This window comes from Eublepharis macularius, chromosome 4 (genome assembly GCF_028583425.1).
Source record: "Eublepharis macularius isolate TG4126 chromosome 4, MPM_Emac_v1.0, whole genome shotgun sequence".
Classification (NCBI taxonomy): Eukaryota; Metazoa; Chordata; class Lepidosauria; order Squamata; family Eublepharidae; genus Eublepharis; species Eublepharis macularius.
The window spans coordinates 88,495,862-88,517,862 of record NC_072793.1 but is presented as its reverse complement, the minus strand read 5'-3'; the positions used below and the strand labels follow the sequence as shown (position 1 = coordinate 88,517,862).

Here is a 22,001-nt window from a genome sequence, read left to right as displayed (position 1 = left end):
GCTTCTCCCATGTTAAGTGGCTAGAATGCATAGAAATCCCCCCCAAAGTGTTATGGTGAGGGCAATGAGATAAAGGGATTGTACCCAGTTTTAGAATCTTTGCATTAGAATTATACAAACAGGTAATACGGGAATTCTGGATAAACATAGATGTTAAAAAGTGCTTTAATAATCATATTAAAAGTGATATTTTTCAAAATCTCATATACTTGGGCTGCATTAGAAATATTTCCTCACTAACATTACAAGCCATAAAACAGGGAGAGCTTGACTGAGGTACAGTTAGAAATAATTTAATGAACTCCCAAGTTTAATGGTTTGATAAGGAATATTACATAATGCATGAGTTTCCTTGCATTTCCACTGAGGGGCAACCACACAATATGCTGGATTTCCATGAGTGAAATTCCAGATGTTATTTGGCCCTAAAGAGCCATTAGAGAAGCATATGGATTTAGGTCAAAGTGCAGGAGATGGGGAGGGGTATAATCTTTCCTGCATCTAGTGTTGTTTTGCTGATTGAAAATACCTCCCCTTGCTAGGGAAAACAGGCACAGTATGGGTAGCCATATGTTTTTTCCTTCTTACAACAGCCTAAAGTGACCCAGGAGAGCCTTTCTAAGTGGGAAAATGAGAAAGGTGGGTAAGTTACCATTCCCCAGAACCACAATCATGATGACCCATATCGCAACACAAATCAGCATATGCAAAGGCAGTAGGGCAAAATTACATTTTGAGACTTACAATCAGGCTTTTAAAAAGCCCTCGATGCTGATAGTTTACCAAATGCTGCTAGAAAAGTTGCTTGGACTTTATGAGGAAGTTAATCAAACAAAATAATCCATATACAGATGGAATAAAACGTACCTAAATTTTTACAGAAGGAATTGAAACTCTCACACACAAAACAAGGGGCCAGTAGCACCTCAAACACTGACAAAATCTATTGCAGTATAAGCTTTCATGTGCTCATTGGACCTGAGGAAGTGAGATCTGATTCATAAAAACTTATGATGGAATAAATTTTGTTAGTCTTTGAGGTGCCACTGAATGTAAAAACGTAAAAGGAGCTCTGCTGAATCAGACCAATCAACCATCTAATCCAGCATCTTGTTTCACACAGTGGCCAAACAGCTGCCCTTGAGGACCAACAAACGGGACGTAATGGCCAAGCCCTTGCCCTGATGATGTCTCTTTGCACTGGTATTCAGAGGTTTACTGCCTCTGAATGCAAAGGTTCCCTTTAGGCATCGTGGCTAGTAGCCCTGATGGATCTATCCCCCATGTATCTGTCTGATCCCCTATCCATGCTAAAGGCCATCACTGCATCCATTAGCAGTAAATTCCACAATTTAATTGCTTGTTGGCTGCTCTGACTTAGAGATGGGCACAAACAGCAATACGAACAAAAAAAAGCCACAAACGGCCCAATCTGCTGTTTGTGAGCAAGCTGTTCGTGAGGCCCCGTTCCTGGCGAACATGTGTTCATTCCAAGCCCTCTTTGTGGCATTCATCAGCCATTCGTAAAGCCAGACGGTCTGGCGCCTTTCAATCAATTCCCCTGCCAACATAGGCACTGGCTGTCTGAACTCTGTCTGAACTTCTTCTGGCTTTCCTTCTGGCTTGTAACCCCTCAAAGTAGCTTCCAGCAGACAGTCCAGTTTTTTCCACTGTGAAAAGAAAATGACAGGAAATGGAGGGACCTATGGACCATGGCTTTCCCAGGGTCCAATCTCTCAAAGCAGCTTCCAGCAGACAGTCCAGTTTTTGCCACTGTGAAGAGAAAATAACATGAAAGGAGGAGACCCATGAACTCTCCTTTCCCTGGCTCAAGTTCAGCAAAGTCCCAAGGGGGCCCACGAACCTCCAACTACAAACATGTTCGTGAACATGTCATGTCCGTCGATGTTCGTGAATCCCTGTTCATGGATGGCAACAAACAACGAACATCGTGTTCAGTTTTTTTCCTGTTCGTGCCCATCTCTGACTCTATTTCCTATCAACTTCATTGTATATCCTTGAGTTCTAGTATAATATGACAGGGAGAAAAAAAATTCTTTATCCACTTTCTCCCCCACTTGCATAATTTTATAAACCTCTATCAAGTCTCCTCTTCGGTGGCTTTTTTTCTATACTGAAAAGTCCCAGACTTTTTGCCTTTTCTCATAGGAAAGATCCTCCAACCCCTTAAATCATCTTGATTGCCCTCTTCTATACTTTTTCAGTTCTGCAGCATCATTTTAAAGATATGACAACTAGTGCAGTTGGGAGCTGATACATACAGGAGCAGGACTTACGAAAATGCCCAGCATCAAGCAATAATGCTTGCTGGTTATCCAACCTCTCTAGCATTCCACCTGCTGACAATGGGGCCACTTCCACCACTACCACCAACCCTGCTACACTAATCCTATGCAATACAAGATCTGTTAGGAACAAGGTTGCATGCATTGCTGGGATGTTGCAGGAAGAGAAAATCAATGTGGCTTGCCTAACAGAGATATGGCTGCAGGAAAATGTCAAGGTGTGTCTGTCCCAACTAACTCCCCCTGGCTATGTGGTCCTACACCAACCTCACTAAAGTAGCTGGGGAGGAGGGGTTGCTATTATTCTCTGTGTGTCCTTCAACTTCCGTAGATCTCCAGTACAAGCTGTAAAATCAAAAAGAGTCCAGTAGCACCTTTAAGACTAACCAATTTTATTATAGCATAAGCTTTCGAGAATCAAGTTCTCTTCATCAGATGCCTGATCAAAACTGGGCAGATACAGAAGAGGAGGGGGAAAGAGAGAGAAAAGGGAGGGGTCATAAATCACAAGAAGGCAGAATGCAATTAGCATAGAGGCAATCAAAACATTCCTTTGCTTGGAAATGTAAACATCTCCTTTTGGTGTGCAGTCAGTTTGTAGCAGTGAAGGTGTCCAATTCCTATGTAGTATAAGCCTTCGGTAACCACAGCTCTCCCTGCCAGTTGCATCTGACAAAGAGAACTGTGGTCCCCGAAAGCCCACACCAGGCGTCACTGGGCTCCCCCAGATCACGCCTCTGTAAAGAGAATCTGTTACAAATTGTGACAGGCCCTACTCATGAAAGAGGTCACACCTTAGACTTAATATTTTGCACTGAGCCTTTAAGAGAAAACCTTGTTTCAACATTGGAGGTTTGGCCTGAACCATGGTCAAACCATCATCTGCTGAAGGAAAAAGTTAATCACTAACTCAGGGCAGCTTTCCCTGGCAGCTCCAACAGGTGGTTATTCATTCACTACTTCAAAAACCATCCCTAGACAAAAATGATGTGGCCAACTATTGCTCAGTCTCTAATCTGCCCTTTCTGGGCAAAGTGATTGAGAGAGCGGTTGCTGACCAACTCCAGAGGAGTTAGCCATGTTAGTCTGTAGTAGCAAAATCAAAAAAAGTCCAGCAGCACCTTTAAGACTAACCAATTTTATTGTAGCATAAGCTTTCGAGAATCACAGTTCTCTTCGTCAGATGCATGGAGGGCAGAAAGAAACTGGTCAAATATAGAGGAGGAGAGGGGAGGGGAGGAGGAGAGAGGGGATGTAAACAACTCCTTTGATATGGAAATGCAAACAGCTCTTTTTGATGTGGGGATCAGTTTGCTTGTGTAAAGGTTCAAAGGAGTTTGCCGTGTTAGTCTGTAGTAGCAAAATCAAAAAGAGTGCTGCTGGTGCTTCTGGACTCTTTTTGATTTTGCTACTACAGACTAACACAGCAAACTCCTTTGAACCTTTACACAAGCAAACTGATCCCCACATCAAAAGGAGCTGTTTGCATTTCCTTATCAAAGGAGTTGTTTACATCCCCTCTCTCCTCCTCTCCTCCCCTCCCCTCTCCTCCTCTATATTTGACCAGTTTCTTTCTGCCCTCCATGCATCTGACGAAGAGAACTGTGATTCTCGAAAGCTTATGCTACAATAAAATTGGTTAGTCTTAAAGGTGCTACTGGACTTTTTTTTATTTTGACCAACTCCAGACATTCTTGGAAAGCTCTAGAGCTCTGGACCCTTTCCAGTCAGGTTTCAGACCAGGGCATGGGACAGAGACAGCACTAGCAGGAGCATGAACATCACTCTCATCCTACAGTTGCTCCACTGGGTACCCATCAGTTACCGTGCTCCGTTCAAGGTATTAGTTACATACAAAGTTCTTCACAGCTTTGGTCCAGCATACCTATGGGACTGCCTCCTTCCCTATGTTCCTCTATGGCAGCTTTGCTCATCTGAACATTGTCTCCTGCAGGTGCCAGGCTGCACACGGGTGAAGTCAGCAGCAGCCCGTACAAGGGCTTTCTCTGTGGTGGCCCCTATCCTGTGGAATGACCTGCCTGAGGAAGTCAGAAGAGCCCCCACTCTCCTGGCTTTTCATAAACGGTGCAAAACCGAACTATTCAAAAAGGTTTTTTACTCAAATTGGAGGGCTGTATTGTAGGGATGGGGTCTCAGATGGTTCACTAATGAGTTAGGGACCATAGACTCCATCACTATATTGCCTTACATATTATCTGCTGCTTTAAATATGTACTCCTATGTACCACCAGTGCTCCATGTTGTCTAATGTCGGTCCTAGAATTGATTATGTTCTGCTTCAGTATTTTTCTACTCTGTATTGGATTCTTGCTAAATACTATGTCTTTTAAACCTGTATCTATTTATCCTATGGTATTGTTTATGGAAATGTCCTTGATACTGTATTGAAATGTACTTGTTACTGATTGTACTAATCTCATACTGTGTAATCTGTTTTGAGTCTCAGTGAGAAAGGCGGACTATAAATGACATAAATAAATAAATAAATAGAACTGTACACAGTGTTCCAAACAAGGCTACACAATAGATCTAGACATTACATTAGGATTTCTTTGTTCCAAAGTACACATACATTGAATTCAGTTATGGTAGTACCCATTCACCCCATGCAGAGAGATCTTCTGGGAGCTCTTCACAATATGCCTTGGTTTTCACCATCTGGATTAAACTGCAAAATTGGCCACTATACTGCTCACTCCCCAAATCCAGACCATTTAAGAACAAATTAAATTGCAGCCCTGATCCTTGCATGAGTCCAATTTTCACTTCCCTCCATTACAAGAACCGCCCATTTATTCCTACTCTCTGCTTCCTGTCCTGTAACCACTTTTTAATCCATGAAAGACCCACCCTTTAATCCCTGCTAAATTTACTTAGTAGTCTTTGGTGAAGTACCTGTTCACTCGTCTCCGGTTTTATTTTGCTTCTACAAACTGGCTTCCCAACAGGAATTCTCTCTCACACAATGACTCTGCTTTGCAAGATGAAACTTGTAATCTATTTTTAACAAGACCAAACACAGGTACGAATCACCTTTCATCAGTTAAAAATAAATCAGTATCTGCAATCTGCATCTAAGGTGTGTTGGCCAGTGTGGGCTGGGAAACTGCTGAGTCTCTGTAGTTCCCACACTCCAGACACACCTACTCTACCAACACTACAGCTCACTCCAGGCAAGTCAATGTTGTAGGCTCTTTAAAACACCTATGTAGTGGTTAATATGGAAAAGGTGGTAGCCAAGATGCAGAACATAAGAAACCTCACATCACAGATAAGAACGGGTGAGGCATGGATAAGAATTTCTGAGGGCAAACAGTGGCCACTAAACTTGAAGGCATGGATCCCCATGTATAGTGCATGAGTGAGTTGGGCCCTGGCCTTCAGCACTGGGGGGTGGGGGTGGGGAGAAAAGGGCACTGTTGCATTTTGTACAAACCATTTCTCAGCTCTACAAAGTGAGTTATACTGAGCACAAAGTTCCCTGAAAGGAACTTAAGCTGCTACTGAAGATACAGCTTTAAAAGAAAAAAAAATGGGCAGCCCTAACTGAAAAAGCTTGTGTGGGAGCTTGATGAATTTCAAGTATAATTACTCTTTTTTATTCATAACATTCTACAGGACATTTTGCTCCTCACTTCTGAAGGAGTTCAGCTGACCCTTGCAAACTCAGTTAAGATCCTTGGGGATTATACTAAATCCCACATTACTGCTGGAGAAGCAAGTTAATGCAGCTGTGAAAAAAATGCTTTCTTCCTACGCAGTGTAGCCTTGAAGATGGCCCCCTATATCCATACCACAGTAACATCAAGACTTGACTAATATATTGCACTGTACATTGGTGTCCCCTCAAAATCAAAATAGAGGCTGCAGTTAGAGCAGAATGCTGTGGCTCACATTACTTGGAGCTGGACAGAGCATGCGTATTACTTTCACTCTACGGTCACTCCATAGGCTCAAGGGCTATCACATACAGAGCCCTTCATGGTCTTGGTCCCTCATATCCGTGTGATCACCTCTCCCTCTATGCTCCCCCATGACAGCTGCATTCATCTGAGCAGGATTTTCTGCAGACGTCTGTGTTATGTGCCATCAAGTTGCTTCCAACTAATGGCAACCCTATGAATTAATATCCAAATATCCTACTATTAACAGCCTTGCTAAGATCTTGCAAACTGAAGGTCATGGCTTCTTTTATTGAGTCAAGCCACCTCATTTTGGGTCTTCCTCTTTTCCTACTGCCTTCCACCTTTCCTAGCCTTATTGTCTTTTCATGATGTGACCAAAGTACAATAGCCTCAGTTCCATCATTTTCGCTTCTAGGGACAATTCAGGCTTGATGTGATCTAGATTTGTCTTTTTGGCCATCCACAGTATCCATAAAACTCTCCTCCAGCACCACATTTCAAATGAATCAATTTTCTTCCCCAGCTTTCTTCATAGTCCAACTTTCACACCCATATATAATAATGAATTATCTTAATCTTGGTCCCCAGCAACACATCCTTATCCTCAAGGTTCATTTCTAGTCCCTTCATGGCTGCCCTTCCAAGTCTCAATATTCTGATTTCTGGGTTTCAGTCTCCCTTTTGGTTGATGACTGAGCCAAGGAATAGAAAATCTTTAACCATTTAAATGTTTTTCATTTTCAACCTTGGTGGTGGTAGAGTGCCATCAAGTCATAGCTGACATGGCAACCCCTGGTGGAGTTTTCATGGCAAGAGAATAACTGCAGTGGTTTGCCATTTCCTGCCTTTGCAACTCTGGTCTTTGTTGGAGGTCTCCCACCCAATGACTAACCAAGGCTCTGCTTACCTTCTGATGTGTTTTGGCCAGGTGCCTAAAAAAAAAGTAAAGTAAATGCCAGAAGAGCCTCAAGGGAGGTCATTTCAGAAGTGAAATGCCATCACAGAAAATGCCCTCTCTCTAGTCACCACTCATCTCACCCCTGAAGACAGGGGCACAGAGAGCAGGACTTAAGAGGCAACTCAACTGAAGTGCTGGACAGCATGGAAGGAGATAGTTCTTCAAATACCCTGGTCCCAAGCCATTTAGGCCCCTGAAGGTAACACTTCCAGGTACTTTGAATTGTGCATAAAAACTGCTGGGTAACCAATCTAGATCTTTCAACATAGGGGTGATACTGTAACCAACCCCTGACAGTATCCCGGCTGGCACATTTGGGACCAATTGACATTTCTAAATCATTTTCAAAGGGAACCTCATATAGTGTGCACTGCAGTAATCTAATTTGGATGGTTCCCTGTGGCCAGATTGCACTTTTTGAGGAATGACCCCAGCATACAAATCAACTGGAGCTGATAAAAGGTGCTACATGCCACAGATGATTCTTTCTATATTGAAATGAACTAAATCCATTTTATGTCTATTAATATTTTATATTCCAGTAAAATACTGAAATAAATTTTGTTCCAAAAACTCTATACTCCAATAAAATCTTACATTAAATACAAGACAAATACAAGACAAATCTATGTGTGTCCCCTTGCCCAGTTGGCCCGAAGCTTTGGACTGGGTTGTCATCAGTACGTTAATGACACCCAGTTCTATCTGTTGATAGACAGCTTGCTGGATGCCACACCAGAAGTTCTAGCCAGGGCTTTGGATGCTGTGACTGTGTGGATGAAACAGAGTCAACTGAAGCTGAACCCTATGAAGACAGAGGTCCTGTTTCTGGGCCCGGAGTTGTTGATTTTGGGAATCTGGCTCCCAGCCTCAGACGTTTGACACCTGCATCAATGATGAGGAGCCTGGGTGTGATATTGGATGCTTCCTTATCCATGGAGGCCCAGGTCTTGTCAGTTGTCAGATCTGCGTTTTTCTATCTTCATCAGGTTAGGCAGCTTGCTCCCTACTTCTCTGCCCATGACCTATCTACAGTGATCCATGCAACAATCACCTCCAGATTAGACCACTGTAACTCATTCTATACAGGGCTACCCTTGAAACTGACCTGGAAACTGTAACTGGTCCAGAATGTGGCGGCATGGGTCCTTATGGGGACCCGTTCATGATGCATATTTGACCTGTGCTGCACCAGCTACACTGGCTCCCAGTTGAATTCCAAGTCAACTTCAAAGTGTTGGTGTTAACCTTTAAAGCCCTTAGCGGACTGAGACTTGCATATCTATGGGACCATCTTTCTGTGTATGTTCCCCGGAGGGCATCACTCTCAGCAGACCAACATTTGCTGGGGACCCCTGGCCTCAAGGATGCCTTGAGACTTGCATATCTATGGGACCATCTTTCTGTGTATGTTCCCCGGAGGGCATCACTCTCAGCAGACCAACATTTGCTGGGGATCCCTGGCCTCAAGGATGCTTGCCTGGCCTCAACCAGGGCCAGAGCCTTTTTGGCTCTGGCAAGGGCCTGGTGGAACACTCCCAGTTGAAACCTGGGCCCTGTGGGACCTATTACAGTTCTGCCAGGCCTGTAAAATGGAGATGTGTTACCAGGCCTATGACTGTGGTTGAGGAGCTGGTGAATTATCCTGCTGGTCTCTTGCCTGCTCTGCTCCGCTTCTGCTGCTTTGATTTAATTAGATCTGCCATACCTGTCCACAGTAACTACGTCTGAAGTTACTGGTATGAAAGCTGCATTTTGGAAGTTCCTTTGGATTTTCCTGTTTTATACTGCATTTTATAGTTTTTTAGTGTTACTCTATATATTACTGTAGTATTGTTATGATGTTGTGACCTGCTCTGAGCCTGCTTGAGGGGAGGGCGGGGTAAATATCAGATGGACGGACAGATAGAATTACATGAGCTGATCCCTCAAATGTTAGTCTACCTTTCCAGTACAAAGGCATACTCTGCCTTCTCACAATATTACAATTATAGTTTTGAATTGAGTTTTAATTTTAATGGACTTTTGAATGATGTCTCCTTTTTCTGAATGATTTATTTGTGAGGCTAAGGAGAATACTCTCGTGCTGCTTATCATTCTGGGCTAGCTAGCCATAATAAATATCGACCAAATGCTAAAAACACTGGTGTTCATGTTTTATTATGGCAGTTTCCATGTGGCTGAATGCTGTTAGGAAGCAGGGGTGGGAGGTTCCCACTTCACCACAGTATTCTGTTGCATTTGTGCATCTCCCGGGTTCTTCCCCCTTTTCTTCTATCTTACAAACTCTGCTTTGCTGTGAAGTTTTGGGAATCTTCTCAGCAAAGACCGGATAGTTGCTGTGTTAGTGGGAATGTTTGGATTTTCCTGTTCCTGACTACATGACAGCCATTTTCCCTGAACTGTCACCCAGATACAATTAAGAAGTACATTTATATGTACTCCAGGGAATTCAGGGCAGCTTATCTGGTTCTTCCTTTTCTATTTTATCCTCAGAACAACCTTGTGAAGTAAGACAAGGTGAAAGTGAGCTACTGACTCCAGATCACCAGTGAACTTTACAGCAACATGAACCCGGCTATCCCAGATCCTGTCCTGACATGTTAACCATTGCCTTCTTGTCTTTAACAATTGCACAGAAATCCGAACAGCTCAATCTTCTCCAGACAGAGATGCAGTGCTGGAGAAAGCTTTACTTGATGAAATTTGTCTATTATGCAACTCTTAAAGCCATGGAAGCTCTGCCAGAAAAAAAGATATTGGCAACCTAGAGCCAACAGAAATGGTACATACATACTACAGTTATTTAAATTTGAAATGAGAAAGCAAGAAAGGAGATGTACTGGGGAAAGAAGATCAGATCCAGTCATCACAAAAAAATAAATAAACTGCTACCGCACTGTAACTATGGTAATGTTAATATGGCGTGGTATTCTGATACTGGCACTTTGCCTGATACAGACTAGTCTTTGTGAGCCTGCAAACAAATGGTGAATTCTTAGCTCCATTGTACACACAATGCCCTAATGTCATGTAGCTCTTTTCTTCCTCAAAGATTGACAATAAAACATCCTCAAAAGCAACGATCCTGTAAAAAGAAAGAAGAGGAGCGATCGGAGAAGCCAGTTAGATTTAACATCATTTAATTAATGCTGGTTCTGCCACATTTTGTAAAAAGAAATTAAAAGAAAAGCACCACATTTCAAAGCCTTTTGCAATTCAACCCTCCTCTTGGAACATCCAGTTTAATTGACTGTAATGTCTTGCTCGTGGGCTACACTTGAAGACTGTTTGGAATCTTTAATTGGTTCAGAACATAACATCTTAGGTTACTAGCTCAGATGCACCATGCTGAATATACCTCACACATCCTGAAAGATTTGCACTTGCTACCTGTTGTTTTCAAGAACAGTTCAAGGTGATAGCTTTGACTTGATCCTCAACATAGCAAGAAGGATATTTGAAAGACTGCCTTTCTCTTTATCAGTCTGTCTAACCTCTACAAGCTTCTTCAGAAGACCTTCTTTGGGTGCTTCCTGAAGCTGGGTAGATGGCAGCCGCTAAGAGGACCTTTTCAGTAGTGGAAGCCCATGTTTGAAATATTTTCTCCTGGGAGATCTGTGAGACATCAATATTTTATCATTCAGGTGCCAGGATCAATCAATTCAATTCACCAAAGCTATCAACAGTTGAATTACATTTCTGCTCTGCCTTTTCAGGCTTATTTATTGCTCTTTCATTGTACAATGTTCTGTCTTATTTTTATTAGCCTTTAAAATGCAATTTATAGTTTGGTAACTTGATTTGGATGTAATGTTTATGGTTTTTTTTTCTTTTAGAAGCCATATTTACATATAAATACTAAAACGAATGTTAGAACAGGTTTGAGTCACATTAAAAATATTGCTTTTTTAAAGGATAGGAGGGAATGGAAGTCTGGAGCTTAATTAGAAAATATGATTTACAGCATGAACTAAAACATGCTTACTGACAATTCCTCCCAGTTTTCATTGGACTTACTCCAGTGTAGAAGAAATGGCAGCCTTCAGATGATACCATCATGTGACTTATATAAGATACACAACAGCTGAATTCAAACAGTGAATTCTGAGTAATATAAGACATGGCAGTCGAGAGTAAATGAACAAATCTCATCCCCCTCTCTGACTGATTGTGTTAACCTGAGATTATTTTTCAAGCAGAATTTATAGATATCAGTTATGAAGAGTGATGGCCCACATTAGGAACTATAGATAGCCTGATCCAAAAACCTAAACCTCCTCAAGCTACAGAGGAACTATAGACAGTAAATTATTCATGTTTGCTTGCCTCTTTGCACTCAGAACACATTGTGGGGACAGCTCGAAGGATGGAAGGTGAAGGGTATGGCAACAGCAGATACGGAGACATCACATGGAGTTTAAAAGGCCACAACTTCATTGAATCAGCTTTAAAGAGCATTGATGCCTCATGGGAGTCAGATCCAAGCATTGGCTCACCCATTTGCCATCTGATGATGCCACATCTCCTCAGCCCGCCTGCTGAGGAGGAAACTACAGGAAGGCAGTCAGTGGGAAGGAGGGTTGCCAGGTGCCCTTACCCTCCTGGCAGCAGGCGGGGGGCAGCACTTACTTTTTTCTTCTTCCCTGGATTTTTATCACATGAGCAGGCCCTGTGCTGTTGCAATGACATCACTTCTGGGAAGTGATGTCATCGCATGAGGCCAATCACCTGCCAATCGCAGGCAACAGCACATGGTCTGCAGGCCCAGCTGGCTCCTCTCTTTATGCCCTCCCACAGCTAGTCCACCTCCGATTGGCCGGCTAAGCAGTCCATGCCTATCGGTTCCCAGCTGGCCATGAAGGCCGCTGGGAGCCAATCAGGCCGAGCCAGCATAGTGGCCGCCTTGCCCAATGCCCTGCCACCCTGCAAAGAAGCCTCCTGGAAAGTTGGGAGACTTGACTTTGTTATACTTCAGCACCTTGACAGGAATAGTTGTATTATATATAAGAGAGAAAAAACTGAATGTATAAGAAAGAATTGAAATACTAAGACCCTGAAAAAAGTTCTACTCTTCCATCTTTGTATCTGTTTTTTCTTTCCTTACTGGAATGTGTCTGAACTTGAGATTCACAACACGCTAAGCCAAATTTTTTGGATCTGAGCTGAGTTAACTTCTTTAGTTTCTTTGAAACTGAACAGCTAGTTTGGACACCAGCTCCATATGTGGCATAAAGGGCTACTCATGGATGCTGACTGTGCTGATGTAAGCTGATGTCCCACCTGTTATTAAAGGGGTTTTGGTCTTCATTTTAAATATATTTATGCCATTCTACATCTTGTTAATTTTCCTATTGTACTTATTTCTTAGCAGGAGCAAAACCTGTCCTTTATTATCAACAGACTGTCTTGTCTGTACAATCTTCACAAGGTTTCGCCACCACCAATTTTAGGCAAATTGTATTGTGTTCATTCAGGTATGTACAAATTCAATTATGCAAACAAATGATTAAGAAAACCAAGCTGGCAAGGCACAGTGTACCTTTCTAATCTGGCAGTAAAGTTTTTTAGCTACATTGGCAAAGTGTAGAAGAGGAAGTTTAATCATTGTTGTTGTAGATGCCCAGTTGTTATTTACTTAACAGTGAGTATTACCTGAAATTAAAGCAACTGTACTAGCCACACCATTCCTCTGTGTACTGTCAGCTGTAGGAAGTAGTGTTGTTTAACTGAAGCAGCCTGAACTTGGTCTAACCACAGATGTTAACGGAGAAACATTCACTTATTTTATGAGGTTATGGTAGTTCCCTAGGCTGCCCAACTTTAAGTACTTTCAAAAATAAGCTCCAAGGAACGCTTCTAGAAGAACCACCTATAAAAGTGAAAAGGACAAAGCATCCTGTGGTGCTTGCAAGATGAACAATTTATTGCAGCATGTGCTTGCAAAGCTTAGAGTTCATTCCATAGGCTGTAGGCCATGAAAAAAAAACAGATCTGCCAGTTTTGGGGTGCAATGAGACTCTTTGATTCTAAAATAAAGGTTATACCTATGGAATTCAGTCATGAACAGCAAGCACCCATTATGTCCTTTGAAAAGTATATAAGGGAACATTTTTGTTTCCATATAAACAGCAGCACATAGATTGTCTTATTAATCTCCATACTGGAATAATAATAAAAAGTATTACATGGCTTTTGTTTGGGATTTTGTTTTGGAGCAACAATACCTGCAATCTGACTCTTGGAACAAGTTCTCATTCTCCTGCCTTCATCACCTTCCACTGGCTTCTTGACCTCACCCTGGTGTGTTCTGGTGACTAACAAGAGACCTTGCTAAGGAGCAAATACATTCCCCATCACAGCAAGAAACAGAATAATTTCTGTAAAGAAGACTGTTTTATAAGCAAGGCAGCTGCATCTGACGACTCTGTTGGACAGAATCACTCCTTTTCAATGGCTCTTATAAGTCTCTTCATGGAAATTATAAAAGTGAATTCTATACCCTTATTTAAACTTGTGTGTTTATTTTGTTATTAATTACAATAAATGCAAAAATGGGATGTTTCCTAATTATTGTAATAAACATGAGAATGAAACATATTCCCCATTTAAATAACCTATAATGGAAAAAAACCCACATAATTTTTATTGAGTTTTGTTCTGGTTTCTTTTGTTGTTGCCATCTCTTCCTCTATTGGGTCCACTTTTGCAAGGCAGGCAGCATTTTCCTAGTAAGGGCATACAGAATGTAAAATGTTCCTTTGGGGGAGGAGGGAGACAGGCTCTGGGCTTTCTTGATTGACAGTAAGCTTTGGCGATTAGGATTACATAACATGTGTGAGGTATTTGAGTTCTGCAGGATATGAGGTGGGACTTCATCCCCTGCTCTGCCATATTTTCCCTTGCAGGTGGTGCTTCCCTGCTTGTCTGCTGCTCTTCAAACCTTATATCTCCTCCAAGCAAGTCTACCTCAAAGTCCTCCTGCTGCTGCCTGCCTGGCCAGATGCTTTACATTCCTTGTGCCACCAAATCCCCCTTCCCTGCCAGTCTGTCTCTTCCTTGTGCTATTTTTCTTTAAGCTCAGTGCTGTCTGGGTTATTGTTTGGAATCTTTCCTATCCATTCTCCCACAGACTTTAATGTTAAACATGGACATCTTTCATTGAAAGATGGGAGGGATGCTTTATTCTATCTATCTGAAATCTAGTAGTGTGGGTGTGTTTAGGGAACACTACAATCCCCCTCAGTTCTGTCCAATTTGGTTGGAAAACCATGAAGAGAACGGCTATGGGGTATCTTCCCTTGAAACCAACAGGAAACAAAATAACTAAATACAATTATGAAAATGAAACAATAACAAAAGAGGCAATAACACAACAAACCATCTAAAACAACCCAAAAAGGAAACAGCCCCTTTCAGAATTAATAACAAAAATGAAAGAAACAAAACAACACCCATGCACATCTAGTGGTGTGGTGCTTAGAGCATCAGTCTAGGATCTGAGAGACCCAGGTTCACATCCCAACCTGGCATAGAAGCCTGCTGGGCGACCTTGAGCCAGTCACACACTCTCAGCCTAATCTACCTCACAGAGTTGTTGTGAAGATCAAATGAAGGAGAGAAGAGCAGGGTAAGTTGCTTTGGGTCACCACTGGGTGGAAAGATTGGGGTATAAAAAAGGAAGGAAATCAAATACAAAACCGCCCTACATTCCAAGAGAGCTTGACAATATTGGATAGACAACAAAGTAGGTACACACTTGGATTGGTCAACTCTGGCTTAGGAAATTCCTGGAGATTTGGAGGTGGAGCTTGCAGAGGGCAGAATGTTTGGAGAGGAGGGTGCTCAGCAGGCATTTGAACCCATAGAGTCCAAAGCTGCCATTTCCTCCAGACAGGGGAGCCGATCTCTGTAGCCTGGAGATCAGTTGTAATTCTGAGAGAACTCCAGGCCGTAGCTGGAGGTTGGCAATCAAACCTAGGAGTCTCTGCCGCACTCACACTCCTTCACGAAATATAACACTCAATCGAGCCCTGTTTCTCACAATCACTGTTTCCGGCATAATTCGAGCATTTACAGATGCCCTGCCCCAAATCCACGAGTCACCCACTCCTTGCTTTCTGGATCTGACAACGAGGTGGCAAACTAGATCAGCAACAAAGCGCGCTTGCAAAACGAGCTGCGTCTTGGTACGAAACTTTTGCACAATCACTCTTCGGGACGCGGTCATGCTGCGGGGGAAAGGCAAGGCACAATTTGAGAAGCCAGGTCGGAATCGCCGGCTTCTGGACGCCCTTTTCGCAAAACGGCCGGTCGTGTTTCTCACACGGCGCCAAGCCAACGCCGTTCTCTCTCGTACGGCATCAGCCATTTCGGATCGCCCTAAAAAGCGCAGCAGGTCTCCCAACAAAAGCAGGTTGGCGTGGGGAAAAGACCGAGCGCCTCCCACCCCATACCCGCTCTTGTCTGTTTCAAGTCTGGGCTCATTCCGAGCCGTGAGGAAAGGGATGGAAGTCTCCCCCCACCCGGCCCAAGGGAGAGGCGCGAAGCGCGTCCCCCTCCAACTGCCTCAACTCCAGCCCCAAACTTACCGTTGGCGCAGCTGCTGTTCACCCAGAAAGGCTGCGGTCTCTCCATGTGCTTGCTCCTGCCAAGGCTCGAGCGAGGTCAGCGCATCCCCGGGCAGCCGATGCCCAGGCCAGGCTGCTGTCAGAGGGAGGGGAGGAGGGGGTGCGTGCCGCCCGGGCGCCCGCCGTTCGCTGCTCCGCTGCTGCACTTCTGCTCCTCCTCGGTCAGCGAGGGAAAGAAGCCCGAGCCGAGCCCCAACCTGTGGTGAGCTGGAAAGTTGCTCCTGGCGAGACTGGGCCCGCACCTGCACCTGCAGCAGCCGGCTACGTCACTCCGAGTTCTTCCTCCTCGTTTCTCTACCTGGCTCAGCGCACCTTTAGCTCGCCCAACACCTTTATCGCAGCAGGAGCCAAGCAACGAGGCTGCCTAGAGTATACATGCGGAGGGGCCTGCGCATTGGAAAGCCCGCCTTTCCCTTCCTTGCCCCTGCTGCAAGAATTATCCCTGCGACAACCCCGAAAGCCGTATTTGATGCACCTCTCAGTTTAAAGGACTAGTTCCCCTACTACTTAGTGTGGAAGTCTTTCCTTGGCGCCACATTCTCAGCCAAATTAGAGTTCTGTTTCCGCCCCCCTCACCTACTGATCGGTTGTCACTGCATGCTGTTAGGAAGCTAATGGTACAAAAACAAATAAGTGAGAAAATATGTCAGTCAGCCAATAGTTATATAAAAACACCTTGTTTGGTAATCATTTAGGTCCATGTTATTGAGGTTATCATACATGCACGTTCGCATAAGAAGTGTTATCTCCCCCGTCTATCATTTAATTATCTGCCTGACCATCCATGACTTTGGGGGGAAACTAAGGAAAGGATGTACTTGGGCAAAAAAAGCCTGATATTTTGAAGTTGCCTACTTTTCTTCTTCCGCTGCAATATATCCTATTGAGATAGTATGAGTGGACAGAGCTTTTTTTCTGGGGGAAAAGGTGGTGGAACTCAGCGGGTTGCCCTTGGAGAAAATGGTAAAGTGGCTGATGGCCCTGCCCCCTGATCTCCAGACAGAGGGGAGTTGAGATTGTGATGTAAACTCCCCTCTGTCTGGAGATCAGGGGGTGGCGCCACCAGCTATGTGACCATTTTCAGGAGGTTCCGGAACTGCATTCCACCGCGTTCCAGCTGAAAAAAAGCTCTGTGAGTGGCTCTACGATCACGCACATTTAATATTACATAAAACCCTGAGAATAGAACACTGTTCTGAAAGGCAGATATGCATATTACAGAAAAATGTGCAACAAATGTGCAAGAGAGGGAATGAAATGACATGTGAGAGATCTTCTGGCACGGAAAGATTTTTGAATTATTAGAGTGATAGTGAGAAGAAAAAACATCTAGAAGTCCAGAAATCTATGCCATGTAATGTATGAATATAGTTCAAAGAGGCTTGGTATTTATACAGTTTAGAATGTCTAAAAGCTCCACCTTCATGCATGGTCACAAGCATACAGTGTAATGTGATGGCCGTACACACAATGTTATGACTTGTATGGATCAGCTCTGGAATATAAAGGGAGAACAAGTTTTCGTACACCAGAAGATTTGACCATTATTTAAAAACAAACACAGCTGTTGCAAACAGGAGGTTTATGGAGTTATCATAACATCCTGTAGTGTTGTGACTTACACCTTAATTATACAAAGCAAAGAAACTTGCATTAGAAGGACCATTAGTGTATGCTATATAATCATGAAAGATTTGTCAAGTATACACTCCCATGTATGCACCTTTTTTAAAAAATGTACAAATTCATGTATGGAAGGGAGTTTCAGACATGTATGCACAAAATTGCAGTAAGAACAACATATTAGACATAAACAGCAGATATTTAGACAACAGATTTTATTTACATGTCATTATGTGTAAAAATTGTCACAATCTGTATTGTATTTGCTATCAAAAGAATGCTATGTGGTGGATCATTTTTTTAAAAAATTTATTTTATTAACTTGTAACATACAAACTGTAATAATAACAATCTTAAATACTTAAATCTCAACCAAATCATAATACAGAGATAATCTTATCAATATATATAATTTTAAACTTTCATCCAATCATGAAATGAGAAACATACCTTTATAACAGTAACCTTCTTTCCCAATAGTTATGTTTACCAGAAACCCCACTTTTCCAGTTCCATAACTTCTTGAAATCTCAATTTTGTTAGTAAAAGTTCGTTTTTAGCTAGAAAATCTAAAAAAAAGTTTCCCATTTTGCATAAAAATTTGTATTTCTTGTTGGGTTGGCTTGAAGATATAGCTTCTCAGTTATTTTTTCCATCAGTAGGAAGTCCCAAACTTTGTTATACCAGGTGTTAATTGTAGGGATTGACTTTGACTTCCAGTGTGATGCCAGTGATGTTTTAGCTGCATTGAGTAATATTATAATTAGATCTTTTCTGATAGAAGGTATAATCAAGTCCTTCCAGATGCCCAAAGAATATATAAGAAATACATATGGCCCTTTGGGCACTTATAATAGAGTTGTTTATTAATTTGTAATTGTTGTTCCTTCCCGTGAGGGTTCTCTTTAGTTTTACTGTTACAGTACGGGAAGTGCCATTGTTTTGTTGTTCTCTAGTTATTATGGCATCTTTTAAAAATGTGCTAGCCTTTTCGGCAGAAGAACAGGACCAAATTCTTTCAGGAATGACCTCTATAATGACAGGAACTAAGGCTGCCCCTAAGGATGAGTGGGATATGCTCAAATTCTTGAAGTCTAAAATGACTAAGTTTGATTTGCATGCTGCTACTCTTTATGATTACTATACTGCCCAACGCATTCCGCGAGGGCTCCGTATACAGAAACCCCCAGGTATGTTTGGGGAGGATGATTCTTTTAAGTCTGACTGGGCTTCAATTCTGAACAAATGCAGCTTTGACCTTATGCTGCTGGTAATTAGGAGATGCAAAAAGGAAAGTGCCACCCTTTTGGAGGAGATTCAGACGTTAACTGAGTCCCTAAAGACTCTTCTCCCTTCAGTGGAATATGAGAGTCGGATTAGTGAGATAGAAAAACAAGTTAAACAATTTGAAGTGAGGATAAAGGAGGTTAAGATCCAGAAATTCAAAAGGGACACATTAGATTATGCCAATAATCGTGTTTATTTTTGGTGGGACCAGTCTAAGGGTAGTAGAGGCACCCAGAGGAAAATTACTTGGGCTGACCCAGTGAGCTCCTTTTCTGATTTAGAAACTTCGGCAGCCTCTGACAGCTCTGGGGACGAGGGCCCCAGTAGTAGGAATTTACGTAGCAGAACTATTTTTTCTAACAAGAGAGGGTTGTCCCTTTTAGAGAGAGGCAATAAAAGAACCTTTAAGAGGGGCCGAATGAAACCTTGATATTTAATTTACTTTCCTGCCCCCTCAGCCCTGTAGAGGGCTCAGTTCTCCATCAAGGACTGGGCTTTATCCCAAGGACATGATATAGATCTTTAGATTAAACTGTGTGCGTTTTTTAAGGATAGACCTACAGAGGCTTTTGGTTCAGTTTAAACATTATCCAAATGATTAAAGGGATGCTCACAATTTTATCCACCTATTAATGACCATTGGATTGACACTTATGAGTATATCATACTAAAAAAACTGCAGACTTGGAAAGAGAACCAATTTGTGTGTGGCATAACTTCTCCTGCCCGGAGCGCACAGCTTTGTATACTTTATAAAATGACGGGCATGGCAGTCTTAGAGGTTCCTCTTATCCAGCATTTCAGAGTTAGCAGCACTTGGAGACTGACTCTCGTGTAGTAGTTCTTTGTGTTACACAGGGCAATAAACAGAGTAATTTACTGCAGAAGGAAGCCTGTTGAGAACTTTATAACCATTAGGGCTTAATACTGATTACTTTGAGTTGTTTCCTTTGATGTGTAGTTTGAGTGTCCCTTTAAGACAAAGTCAAGCCATTGGGGGTAGCTCAATATAAACGTTCCTTACTTATTGCAATGGCGTGCTTTAGAAGACACAGCCGCCCTGCTAAAAGAAGATACAGCTGCTCAGGTCCGGGAGTGAATAATTGATACAGTGTTTAAGGGTCTACCACACAGGTTTGTTGTTGATATCTGCTGACAATTGTATATTATGATGAATTTGTATAAATTGGATGTCATGTAAAATTGCTTATGGTATAGTATGTAAGATGTTTGTTTTGCAGCGTTTGGCCATGCCCCTGAGGAAGATTCTATACGAAATCTGAGCTTTTCAGCCGGCCCCAGATTGGGTGTGCAGCCGTGGATTCCCTTACCATGTGTGGACATAGCTGTGCATGAATGCTACTTTATTTAAAGAAGACACAGAACACATTTTGTTTGGACCTTTGTATTTTTTAAGTTTAAGGAAGAGTCATTGTATAAATTGTATTTGGTCATTTCACTGATTGATTTATATAAGAAATACATATGGCCCTTTGGGCACTTATAATAGAGTTGTTTATTAATTTGTAATTGTTGTTCCTTCCCGTGAGGGTTCTCTTTAGTTTTACTGTTACAGTACGGGAAGTGCCATTGTTTTGTTGTTCTCTAGTTATACTGGGGAATGGAGCATTTGGGGGTGACCGAGACTCCCATTTTGCTCCTGCCATTCCATTGATCAAGGGCAAAGGCAGGATCCCCTGCCACTAGCTTAGCTAGCTGGCAGGGAGAAAATGGTGGGGCACTAGGGGGATTTGCAATGTACTGACACACTGACATTCTTCCCCATGCAGCCAGAAGTGATGTCAGTACGTCGTCAGGGGATGTTAGGGACTCTCATAGAGTTTTGCCCAAATGCCATAGTGTTCCTAACAGCATGCTGAGGTCACTTCCAGGTATCTGGGGACGTGCGCATCACCGGTGATGTCAGCATATTGCTGATGATATCATTATGTCACCAGCGAAGGGATGCCTCCCTCTGACAACATTAATCTCCCACTGGTTGGCAGGAGGGAACTGGCAACCCTAGGTAGGAGTTTGCTAGCTGTGACAGGAGTGAGTCTATGTTCCTCGCCTTCTGATGGAAGCAGATTGTAACTATTCAGAGTCTACGTGGCTAGAAGGAAAAGGTAGCATGAGTGTTTTTCATATTCTCTGGTCATATTAGGTTGTCTGCCTGGACTATCTGTCATTTATGGGTTTAAACAATTTGTTCGTTCAAGAAATTGAAATAAAATAAATACCCATTTTCGTTTCAAACAGAAAGGGAATTTATTTGCTGTTGACAGATACTGTTAAACCCAAACAAAAGATATTTGACTGTCCTAACTATAACCTTATTTTTTACAGATTTTTTATTTTTACATTCCCAATGAAACTTCTTGCTGGACTCTTAGCAATGCAGCCACACTTGAAATACTAGTTTACAAGCTCTGTGCTGTGAGGCTGAGATAACTGCAAGAATCTGGAGTGTAGGTTAACACTATTGGATACTGCTTTCTGGTATGTTCCTTGGCTGTATAAAAAACTAACAGCGTAACTAAGGGTGCCAAACATATAGCACTTAAGGTGGCGTGTCCACTGCATGCTTCTCGACAGTGGTCTGGAAACCACTGTTGATGTAACTGGAGGCCATTACTGTTTCAGGGAGAAAAATATTTTTCCTAGTGTATACTTGCTTCAAGATATGAAGTGGGCTTTTCTAGATGGGCTATATACACAGTAGATCATGCCATCTTGTTGAGGCATTTGGAGGCAGAAATAGGTATCAGGGGATGAACTGGTTCAAATCGTTCCTCATGGAATGGACTCAAGAGAAGGTTGCTATTGGAGACGGTTGCTATTATCTTCCATGTGGGAATTGTCTTGCTGGGTTCCATAGGATGCAATCTTATCCCCCATGTTATTCAATCTTTATGTAAATCCTTTAGAACTCATTTGTAGCTATAGAATCAGATGCCATCAAAATGCAGATAATACCCAACTCTGTATCTCCTTATCCAAATCCCCTGGTGATGCAGTAGAGATACTCACTGCTTGCCAGCGGTCGTCAGTTGGCTGAAAACAAACAAATTGAAATTGAACCCAAACAAGATGGACTTTATGCTGGTTGGAAAAGCAGTTATCTTGAAGGATATTGTGCTTCTGGTCATTGATAGGGTTCAGTTGACCTTGGCTGACTCAGTTAAGTGCCCAAGGGTTATACTACATCCAGCACTGCAGCAAGAGAAGCTAGTAAAAGCAGCTGCAAAAAAGGCCTTTTCACAACTCAGAC

At 42.5% G+C, this 22,001-nt stretch overlaps 1 protein-coding gene across 1 annotated transcript in view; it reads right to left on the bottom strand.

Moving 5' to 3' along the window:
- NIPAL4 (NIPA like domain containing 4) overlaps positions 1 to 15,976 on the bottom strand; it is a 37,675-nt gene extending 21,699 nt beyond the window's left edge. The window contains exon 1 of the mRNA XM_054979029.1: positions 15,782 to 15,976. Coding sequence (XP_054835004.1) covers positions 15,782 to 15,827 — 46 coding nt within the window. The 5' untranslated portion in view covers positions 15,828 to 15,976. The remainder of the gene's footprint in view (positions 1 to 15,781) is intronic.
- Positions 15,977 to 22,001: the final 6,025 nt, after the last annotated feature.